The 12425-nt window shown below is 32.2% G+C and overlaps 1 protein-coding gene across 2 annotated transcripts; it reads left to right on the top strand.

Moving 5' to 3' along the window:
* Positions 1-929: 929 nt before the first annotated feature.
* On the top strand, positions 930-10653 carry LOC123667634 (thioredoxin-2). 2 transcript variants are annotated; one of them, XM_045601494.1, is made up of 3 exons: positions 930-1044; positions 7115-7292; positions 9956-10653. In XM_045601494.1, exons 2-3 carry the CDS (start codon positions 7122-7124, stop codon positions 10103-10105), a joined length of 321 nt encoding a protein of 106 aa, XP_045457450.1. In that variant the 5' UTR covers positions 930-1044; positions 7115-7121; the 3' UTR covers positions 10106-10653. The 2 variants fall into 2 exon arrangements, with proteins under 2 accessions (XP_045457450.1, XP_045457451.1); XM_045601495.1 differs by lacking the exon at positions 930-1044 and adding an exon at positions 6005-6167.
* The last annotated feature ends 1772 nt before the right edge of the window (positions 10654-12425 follow it).

The following is a 12425-nucleotide window of genomic DNA, read 5'->3' as shown; positions in this document are numbered from 1 at the left end:
TGATTATATGTATGTATGTATGTATATTTCAGCATTGTATATATTTCATTTATTTTATTGTATATATTTCAGCTTAACGTTCGATGGTTTACCTGGCCCATTTTTTATAATCAATGCATTGAGTTTTACAGGAATAAAATTACATTTATTAGTTACTAAAAACTCACAGTTATCTGGGCTATTTGGATTCCAGATAGATCTAGAGCTATATTGATTCAGATAAAAAAGATAAAAATTGTACGAAAATGTTGGAATCTCTGTTTCAAATATACAATAGTTTACGATAACTTCCCATACAAATCATTCTCATTTATTTTTATTTGGAATTTTCAGCAGGGTACGGACAAAACACATGAGTTCACGCCATTTTTGGCGCGAACTTGAGGAGGCTTATGTCCAGCAGTGGACTGCAATAGGCTGAAGTGATAGCTGGTTTTGATACCATAAAAAGATGACATTTTAAAAATGAAATTAAAAAGTAAAAAACAGTTTAATACCTACACATATATATATATATATATAATAACGTATATCAACAGAACGAGGATAAACCGATAAACATAATCCCGTGAGCATCTAATACCTCCTTAAGAATATTTTAAAGGATATTTAAAAATGTCTTATAAAATTATATTTGTTTCTTAATTCATTATATTTGAATTTTTAAAAATATTCTATTATTACTATAGCTTTAAACTCTAATATTCTAAAAAAAACCTGCTGTCTTTAAAATTCATAAATTAGTGCTTCTAATCATTCTAAGGTGCTTCCATGGTGCTTTTAATTATCAAATCTGAGATTGAAAACAAATGTCGTACCGTAATTGGTCTACAATTGGTCGTAATTTAATAAGTTTCTATTCTATTGGTTGGAATAAAATCTTGGTATAATTATATTTAAATACTTAAAAAAACTGACCATAGAGCTTGATATATATTTTCCTAAGGTGAATTCTGTCGATGGCGTTTTCATTTTAGTGGATTGTGTCAATTACCGCGTGTCGGGCCGGTTATAAGCATTTCATCGCAAAAACTTTTAAACAAGGTAAATGTTACATTTGATTTGTATGTATTTTATACGACTTTAGACCTATCTACAAGATAATAATTAAAAAAGTGTTATTTTCTATAAGACATACACTGTCACCTTGTCGGAACAAATCTTTGGAATTTCCATTGATTTTTAGTTATATACCTACAACGCTTGATGTACTACTATTTCTATTGCGTTCTGCATAGTGGCTAGGCATTAATTAAGTATATTTTTATTTAATATATGCTTGATATGGATGAAAAGATATGAATTATGCGGTCATTGAGTAGAATAACTGTATTATTGGTACTTCAAAATGATAGTTGGATTTCAAGATATAGCATGAGTCATTGTAGCAATTATGATGAGAGAATCTACGACGACTACTATACGGAACTCTGCGGAATTTTTCGTAAAGAGGTTTTATTACGTTGACGGCGAAAACAGCTAATTATGAATTCTTATGATGAATTTGTAAGTTTTTATCAAACATTACAAGTTTCTAATAGGCATACTTTGGTTACTAACTACACAATTTAGCATCAATTAAAGTATATAATTGCGTTTCTTTATTTTACTTAAAAGCATAAAAACCATTTTTAGTTTCTCATATCCTTATCTACTCTATTACAAAAATCTATTGATGTATAAATTAATATAAAATTACTTAATAAATAAAAAACGTTGTTTTAAAAATCGATTTACAACGGCCAACAGCTATTCTAGGGAAAGGGAAAACAGTTTTTTTTTTTTAATTGGTAATTATTTTATATCATTCCTATTTTAGAGCCTACCTCATCTCTCCCTACCTATCTACCTCAATAAAGAAGTAAATAACCTATAGAAAAACAACATGTACCTGACACTTCTTGAAATAAACAATTTATGTATAATGTAAGATTATAAGCAAAACGATATCAATTAAACCCTCAGACCAATAGAAATCGTAGTCTATAATTTTTATTGCACTTTAAAAATATACTTTTAAATCATTTTTACAAAGGTTTTGGCAAGGACGAGCTTATCTCTAAAAGAGATCTCTACCAGCGTATTCATGGTGGTGAGAAAGGATGTTACAGCAGGACACTAGTGCAAGAGTCATAAATATAAAATGTTGAATGCCATAGTGGACACCAGCGGGGCCTCACTTGTTTAGTCTATGGGGCCAGCTTAAAAGTTTTTATTGCACTACCATACCAATTATAAAGATTTTACTTATTTTTCCTTATACTATATGACATATTTTTCTAAGTCATATTTTGAAAGTAGACTCTAGCACGCGTTCATATGGTTCCCTGCGGCACCAATGGAAAAATTGTTTGTCGACTACATGGTGTCCCCCATGACCTAAACAGAAAAACTAAGCTGACTACGCAAACATTTTGCCATATATGTTATTAATTCCCCCCCCCCCCCCCCGCTAACTTTAGGGTATTTAAAATAAATGTTGGCCGATTCTCAGACTTACCCGATATGCACACAAAATTTCAGAAAAATTTGTCCAGCCGTTTTGGAGCAGTATTGTAACTAACATTGGGGATAAGAATTTTGTATATAAGATAAAAATTATTTCATTTGATAGCATATGAAAATTTTTATATAAACAAAGTCAAGCATAAGCCAGTTAGTGTTTAACACACAGGAACTAAGTAGATTGATGTGGTCAATTCGTTAACCTACTTATCAGATACACTGAAATAACACTAATTTGTAATAATAATTATAAGCTTCTATATAAATAAAAATGTATTGATAAATTTGTTGGTAAGGGTATACCCCAACATCAAATAAACTTAATTACTAAAATTGCCTCTAGACTATGCAATGTGACACATTCCATCATTTTTTAAACATGATGCATTTGCACGACATGTATTATGTCGGGTCAACTGTTATGTAATAAAGCAAAGATTTTTTTTGTAATATTATGCAATTTGTGAACTAAGTCAATGTCATTATCACTCAGCATGTTTATGTTTGTAATATTGCTTCTGAGGTGATTTTCGCTATGCCATCATAATATGCATGTCATTGTTTAAACATAATATCAGTGTGCTATAGATATGTTAATTAGAATATAGGTTCCAAACATCCATAAACAGCCCTCATTTACAGTGACAGCCTGTTCAGTTGATTTTCTATCGTTCTTCACACAGGCGTTTTTTTTTTTTTTTGTTTTTTTTTTTTAAATAATAAATTTATTTTTAAACATAATTTGTGGGATGACGATTCAAAAGTGATTTTAAAATCTATTTTTATGTTTATGATTTTAGTACGACAACGCGTAATTGTCAATGTAATTTTTTTATTTAATTAGTAACGTTAGCAACACTGGTAAAGAATGTAAGATGTATGGGGTTGCGTGAGAAACATGGTGTGAAGAATCACGTCGGGCATCGAAAAGGGAGGATCCTCTAACCAGACGGTTGTTGTGTCTGGCGGGCTACTGGCCCAACGGTTGTTGTCGGGATCTTGTATATATACTTAATCACTTTGAAAACTCTGATAGCGCGATGTAGCATACGTCAGTTTTTCTCTAATTACGTAGTTTGTAGTCGTTCGTATTTCGCGCGATAGATGTCGCCACAGATGTATTTAACAAAAAACAGGTTTTCTGATAAGTAAACTGTGTTGAGGAATTTTTAATAGTCGGTTACATAAAGTTTTCCGAATATAAATATTTTAATAATAATGACCCTATCTTTCTTTGTTAACCAACTTAAAAAAAGGCAGAGATTCGTCTATTTTTTTTTTGTTTTTTCTATGTATTATTCTGAATATTCCTAATCGTTATCTACGTAATAAGTTTAATTACAATCGGTTCTATAAATTATGCGAAAAAAAAAGAGTAAACATCTATCTAAACTTTACATTCATTATATAAGTAGAGTGATTGATTACATTGATTTATTTAGTACTTAACTTTTGTTTTAAATCTGAGTATTTGGGTCATAAGTTTACCCGTAACTAGAAACCTAAACTAACGCGACCTATAAAACGAGGGTGAAAAATGACGTAATACTACGCAGTATTAGGTATGTTTTCGTATTTCCTCCATTCTAGGTGACATTGGCGAAATGAATCGTACTATTTTGGCGCTGTTGAAAGCCATTAGTCCAAATGAATAAATGACTGTACAAGTATGATATTTCTGCTTAGTCAAAACTATGAGTCACGGTAACGTTATATAGGCCTAAATCTTATTCAACAGGGCCGGAACGTGAGCTTAGGCGGCTCTGGGGTAATACTACTTAGGGGCCCACCTAATTTGATCACGATTGAGTTGAATGTGTAAAAGCACCCGAAAATTTTAACTGTCATTTCGAAGTACCAACACCCGAACGTAGCTTGAGTTAAATGAATTGAATGGGTTTTATTAATCGTAGGATTCGCAGAGCTGCAAACCATACGATCTGAGTGCCTAGTGCGATTTTCATTCACAGAAACATGAGAGAAACGCGTTTATACGTGAAGATTATTTTGCATGGGAATTTAAACACTGTAGCCTAGACGATAAAGAATAGTATACGATACAATCGATACAGAGTCATCTAGGCAAACGCGAGAACTAGGTTGAAATGCCGAATTTCCCATACAAAATGAAGTTAAAATTTATGCCCGTTATTGCGAGACGGATAATAAAATAATTGATTCTTTCACATTATCGTTTTTTTTTAGTCTTTGACTTAGATACGGGGCCCTGGGCTAAAGCCCAAAAAGCCATATGGTAGATCCGGCCCTGTTTCTCAATCATCAACAACAAGTTTATGTTGCTTTAACATGCAAACGCTTTTCAGTATTATGTTTTCGGAATAGAGATTAAATTTAAAAGTCTCGTTTAGATTAATGTTAAGTTTTGAACATAATTATGTTTACTTGAAAAAAAGAAAAAAAAAAACTAAATTACACCGACAAGTAATACGACGTAGGTAGTTATTAGAACAGTAAATTAAATCTGCATTTTTAGGCATAACTCAAACAGCACTCATCAGAGTGCCTAGTGCGAGTTTTGTTTAATCCGTCTCGCAATAACGGGCGTAAATTTTAACTTCATTTTTAACCGACTTCCAAAAAAGGAGGAGGTTCTCAATTCCACTGTATTTTTTTTATGTATGTTACATCAGAACTTTTGACCGGGTGGGCCGACAAAAAAAATTTTGTCGACCTACGTTGTATAACTTTCTACTGGATGTACCGATTTTGATAATTCTTTTTTTTTTTGTTGGAAAGGGAGATTCCCTAGTTTGGTACCATGATAAGGAAACCAGGATCTGATGATGGGATCCCAGAGAAATCGAGGAAAACTCTCAAAAATCCGCAATAACTTTTTACTGGGTGTACCGATTTTGATAATTTTTAATTTAATCGAAAGCTGATGTTTATCATGTGGTCATATATAAATTTTATCGAGATCTGATAACTACTTTTTGAGTAATCTTTGATAACGCGTAGTTACTTGACTATTTTTTCGTCGATCTACGTTGTATTACTCTTCGATGTAATTGAAGTCGGTTTTTTTCGTTTGCGAGCAGACACAATTATGTATGGGAAATTCGGGATTTCAACCTAGTTCTTGCGTTTGCCGGTAGATGACGCTGTATCGATTGTATCGTATACTATTCTTTATCGTCTAGGCTGCAGTGTTTAAATTCCCATGCAAAATAATCTTCACGTATAAACGCGTTTCTCATGTTTCTGTGAATAAAACTCGCACTAGGCACTCTGATCTCGATCGAATTTAAATGGGATCACATGACAAGTACCACCAGCTTACGATTAAAAAAATAATAATTAAAATCGATACACCCAGTGAATAGTTATGCGGTAACACAGTTAAATGACGCGACAAATTAAATATAATTATATCATGGGATATGTATATGAATGTATAGACGCTAATGTATTACTTACCAGTCACGATTATTTTAAACAATGACGTCACAATTCGTAGATTAGTCATTTCGTCTAGTGTTTTCCTACATAGGTATATCTATCTCATCCCGTTAACGCTCAGTTCATAATAAAAACTCGTAGCATTAGGACCTGTTTTATTAAGTTTTATAATTTTATTAATAAAACCCACCGTAAATAATTGTTATTGCGTTTTTGTCAAGTTAGGTATATATTTTGTATAGGTAAGTGCCGACCTTGTTTTTGCTTGTTTGACCGTGAAACTAGTTTGCTCAATGTTTTGTAAAAACTGCTGTTATTAGCACTATTATTTGTGATCTTTTTATCGATGTTTTAAAGTATAGTTTTAGTTCTTGAAGATGAACTTGATTCAAGGATTTTTAATTATACCCATTTTTGTTTAGTGTTTTCATTTAAATAACAATGCAAGTGCATTTTAATATTTTATCTTGTATTAGTAATTACATATCTAGTACTGTCCCATGATCATTTCCCTTTTTCATTTTCTACATTTTTATTGTAAAAAACATCTCAAAGATAATCTTAGTAACGTTCAGACAATACGATGACTCTTTATCTATTAAAAGTCAAATAATATAGATAATGTGTAATACGAAGCTATGATGTGTTCCAATCGCGGTGAGGGTCACTCGCGTGAACGTGAAACAGCTTATGATATTTTATCTTTGTGCAAACTAACCACAATATAATGATAAGTTTTATTAGATAATGAAAATAAATCATGACGAGTGTTAAACGTTCATAAATTACTGTATAGGCCTCGCTATTAAACTCGCGTAATTTTTGATGGGAATGTCGGGATTAAAAGAAGCCCGTGTTAGTCTCATCGACAGCGGCTCTTAGTGCAATGTTGCGTTCGCCGTGTGAGCGCTCAGACAGCGGCGATTGCGCGTTCGATTCCGATTTAAATAATACTTCTTTAACCAGTATTGTGTTCCTATGGTGAGTAAGGCGATTAGAGCTTCTGGGGAGGGCACGCGCTTGCGATGCTTCTGGTGTTGCAGGCGTCTAAGCTACGATAATTGCTTACCGTCTGATGAGCCGTAGGATTGTTTTCCAACCTAGTTCTATAAGTGAAAAAAACTTTTCCAACTGGCTGATAAATATTGTATTTATATGTTAATGATACATTTTTCGTATTAAATTTCAGTATCAAAATGGCCATTCACATCAAGGACGCTGACGACCTCAAGAACAGGCTCTCTGAAGCCGGTGAGAAGCTCGTCGTGATTGACTTCATGGCAACCTGGTGCGGACCCTGCAAGATGATCGGGCCCAAACTAGAGGAACTGGCCAACGAGCTGGCTGACTCCATTGTCGTACTTAAGGTAACTTAAAACTAACTTTTTACGTACATTGAATACTGTACTAAGAATACTAAAGTATTATATGGACACAATATACGCCATAGATATGTAATTTGCCATTGCCAATTATGCCATTTAAATAAAACGTTTGGGAAACTTCAAAAGATATTGAGGTAACAGGCGGAAAGTACGGTTGATTTACATTTTGATAGCAAACAAATCTCCTCTATAGTGTAAAATAATTAATTGCTCGCACATGAATAAACATCAATTTACAAAGACAAATAATAAAAATTATATTCAAATACGCATTACTAGGGATAACTCAAAAACTACCCGTCAGATCTCGATCAAAGTTAAAAGGGACATAAACGTGAAAAACACCGGAATTATCAAAATCACTACAGCCAATAAAAAGTTATGATGTAACACATAAAACAAATACAATCGAATTAAGTACCTCCTCTTATATTGAAGCCGGTTAAAAAGAATAGTCTGTCACTGAAAATTTAATACCTATTTACCATCATCGTAATTAAATCAAAAGTACTTAAAGCGTTATAAAACAATGATAAATGAATTTTGTTAGTCTTGAATTTATTTACGCAATAAAAACAGTATCGCTAGACTCGAGAAGTAAATGTCTCATTGTTTAATTTACAGGGGTTGATTGAAAGTCAGCTAGATTGAATGACGGTGACCTAAATTGTTCAAACACGCCCCGATGCTGTATAAGGAATGTATATTACGTGTAGCTTACTTTATTTTGTATTGTACTATTTACATAACATAACTTATGTAGAAATAAGGTTTTTTTTGTGTACATTTTTTCCTTCCCCGACCGACGTTTCCCTGTCTGGTAAACTGTAAAACCCGTAAAACTTTAAATGTTTTATACCTTTTTTTGAAATGAATTTTTCGTTCCGTAGTCCCTGAAGATAATCAAAATATTTTAAGTGATATAATTAAACGATTTTCTTGATAAACATCGAAATTGCCACACGTGCATACAAAATGGAAAATTATATATCTTGCATATTCATGTAACTAACTACTAACAATTATCTACTAAGTTATGAAAAAATCTTTTAAAGAATATCCCAGATAAAAAAAGTATTAAACTGATAGTCAAATTGAGGCAGTTACAAAACCCATAACGATTAGACCAAGTTTATCTAAAACACACTCAATCAGATTAAAAATTACAATTTTATATGATGTGATATGACTAATAGTTTCATTATCAAAAGAGCACACGATAAAACTCTTAACAACTGATGAACATTAACAATATAAATAGCAGCAATTTCCAAACTAATGAATGGGCACCAATGGGAATACTTGGAGCCTTTTGTACGTACCCCATATAATAAAACCCTGGAGGGTAAGTAAAAATTATATATTGGTAATAAGTGGAGATACTGAGAAGTTTTTGACACTTAATATAAAGCTATAAAGTTTATAGTTTTATATTAAGTGTCAAAAATAAAAATGTTTATAGTATAAACATTATAATATGTCCTTTTCCTACATGGAGAAAGAGGCCTATGCCCAGCATTGGGCATAGCATGTTACAGGTTGAACCGTAATAGTAATGTCTGCAATCTATAATAATAATTTAAATTACCCTTATGACTAATAACTTACTGACCTGCTGGGCTATGAGAGAGGAGACGCTTATTATTCACTAATTATATTTCGTAGTCCATATTTTAACATTTTAGGAGTACGTTTGGAGTTATCAGGGTACTTAAAAAAATGAAAAGTATGGTTAAAAGGTACGGACCGAAAAAAGGTTGTGAAGCACTGTTCTAGATAGTTATGTAGGTCGGGAATATTAGCTCGAAAATCGATAAATGTGCTTGATGATGGATACGATTTGCTCTCGAAAGCTTATTCTATAATTCCTCATGTATATACTATATACCATGAGAATAGAAATATGCCTTATTGAGTACATGCCATAATTCAGGCAAATATAAAAAACTTATGACCTACATATTCTATATCTATAAAAATAAAAGCAATTATGCTTCATGTAATTTTATTGTAGTTAAAAATGCTAGTATTGTAACATTTTGTTGCGTGTAATTATATACTTAGTACATAAAAATCTTATCAATGTCTCGTACTAGCATGACTTGTTTTATTTTAACTAAAACATGACTAGGCATTACTGGTAAAAGAAAAATCTACAAACTCCTTAATCAATCGCAATAATGTTACGCAAATAAAATGAAAATACAATAAATAGTTCGATGAATGAACAATTATCGCTAGAACAGATTAGGGAATATCGTTTTATTGTAGACAACAGACAAATATTTAAAAATATACGTAATAAATATAATACGTAAGAACGTATAGTCTGAAAGATAAAATAGTATTGAATACAGCAATAAGTAATGTGTATATGAATTATTATATTAGATTAAATTTTATCGCATCTGTCGGTTGATTAATAACAAAATAGATATGTTTACCTCATTACCTCTAAAAAAAAAGAGGCTAAGTTATTCTCAACATTTGTTAAATAAAAAAGGGGTTAATTGGCCGTAATCCATTGATTACGAACCTTGTTTTACCTACCACACAATCTCTAATGTAAACTTTTGTACTTTATTTGTGGTTTCCAATGATAAAAATGTTACAAATGAATAATGTAATATAATATTGTTTTCCAGGTCGATGTAGACGAGTGTGAGGACGTCGCTGCCGAGTACAACATAAACGCCATGCCCACCTTCGTCTTTATTAAGAGTTCACAGAAACTCGAAGAATTCTCCGGCGCTAACGTCGACAAGCTAAAGAACACCATCCTCAAGTTGAAGTAAAAATATTATTAAAATAAATCGGCGTGTACGTTGGTTGCCTTATGCCGCAGGCGGACAGACAACTTGCAAAGAATTAAGCTTTTTATACATATGTTACTTTTATTACAGTTTAAAAATGTGTTTAGTTTCTATTTCTGGTAAAACTACATACAATGCTAAATGCATTTATATTTTTTTTTAAATAATAAAAGCATAATATATTTAGTGTAATCTATTTTGAACGAACGTTTTGTAAGTACTTGAGTAATACAAGTAAAAGTAAATTTTTATTCCTTTGCCCTATTCGCATAGCGCGATGAAAACGTTTTTTAGCTCTGTGCAGAGAATATATACAAAAAAAAATGACAAGTATCGAGGTATTTTTATATTGCCGTCAAGTGTCTTAAATGTTATTGTGTTCGTTCTGTGTATTGAGCACGTAGTATTGCATTTTGCACAAGTTTTAGAACGCGTACATGCCCGTAAATGTATTAACTTTTCCGTATTGCATTATTATGTATGTTACAAAGTATTGTTACTTCAATGACGTAAAAAAAATGTCATATTTATATTTTGTGTTTTATTTATTTACGTTCCTTTAACCTTTTGACCGCCGTAGTCACCTATACTTGACAAAGGCTCGCGAGTCCTGTGCGCCAGCGACGTCTATAGGTGACAAAAAACCCGGACCACAAAAATATTAAATAAAATTATAAAAAAAATATTTCTAGTATTTTAATTCAACATTTATGAAAATAGAATATCCCCGCAACATTTGAGTATAAAAAACAAGTCTTTTAGAGCTACACGTACTGACAAACATTGAAATAAAAACATGCATTCTTATTCCACATAAATGATTTGTCCAGAACGCCGAAGTCGTCTATAGTTGACCGCTAGGGATGTGACGCAAGAGGTATAAATAAATAAATATTTACAACATACACCCACGATCATCTGTTTCTAAAGTAAGCAACTTAATGCTTGTGTTATAGGTAACAACTGACTGGTATAGCTATATTTTTTTTTTGATAAGCATACATATAAATAATACATATATAAATAAATATATATTATACCCAGACTCGGGGTGGGAATCAAACCCACAACCTCCGGAGCAGAAAGCCTGCTGACCTGTAGTCACTACAAACTGCGCCAACGGGCTAGTCAAAATGGTATAGATGATTTATATATTCTTTATTGCACTTTAAAAAAATCATTATTACAAGTCATTTTTGCAATTAGCTATTCAAAATTCAACTCAAACGTGTTATATTTTCTATAAATAATTTGATATTTGAATAAAACAAAAGGTAAAAAACATAAAACTATCATCAGCTAACACATAAATAGCAAATGAATAAAAAATCAAATCAACTAAAATCAATAAAATCGCCATAATAAATCTGATATCTCAAATCTGGCGCATCTCTAGCGCGTAGTCATTAATCCGTTCTCTACACGTCGTTGTCAAGTATAGACGACACGCTGATGACGTCATAAGCGAATAGCGAGAAAACTAGTGAAGTGCAAGACGAGCGATACCTTAGAACATCGTCGCATTTTGGAAGGCGTCGATGATTTTAATAATATACAATTACCAATTAAAAAAAAAAATATTTTTTTTCATTTTTTTTATCTGAGGCTAAGAGCGAAATTATGATTTTCTTTCTCATTATCAAAATCTTCTGGCAGCATCAATATCATCTCTAACCCTCATAAAAGCTTTTTTTCTGAGACCCATGTCGTGTCGTGTGTCGTGAAATATTTGATTTGAAATATTGCTACTTACTCAGTACTGTTTTAGTACTATTTGCTACCTAAGCAAAAAAATATTTAACACATGTAAATATTTCTTTCAAACTAAGGCTGGCATCGGCCGCACCAATTATATTAATTTGCTTCATCGGATCAACTACTGAGTTGAGGAACAATGGAACACGGAGCACTATGGAACAGTGTCGATAAAAATTTGAATTCTAAACTAATTCGTGTGGTAACGCTTCGACCAATTACAGCGCGTCCTGGGTCAAACTAGGACGTAGTGAAATATGGCGGCGTGACAACGATGGAACTGTGAATAGAAAAATATTCCATTTTTAACCGACTTCCAAAAAAGGAGGAGGTTCTCAATTCGACTGTATTTTTTTTATGTATTTTACATCAGAACTTTTGATCGTGTGGACCGATTTCGACAATTTTTTTTTAATCGAAAGGTGGTGTGTGTCATTTGGTCCCATTTAAATTTATTTGAGATCTACTGAAAAACGCTACTTGACGCTTTTTCGTCGACCTACGTTGTATTATACCGCATAACTTTCTACTGGATGTACCGATTTTG

Source organism: Melitaea cinxia, chromosome 28 (assembly GCF_905220565.1).
Source record: "Melitaea cinxia chromosome 28, ilMelCinx1.1, whole genome shotgun sequence".
Taxonomy (NCBI): Eukaryota; Metazoa; Arthropoda; class Insecta; order Lepidoptera; family Nymphalidae; genus Melitaea; species Melitaea cinxia.
This window is presented reverse-complemented; position numbering and strand designations above follow the sequence as displayed.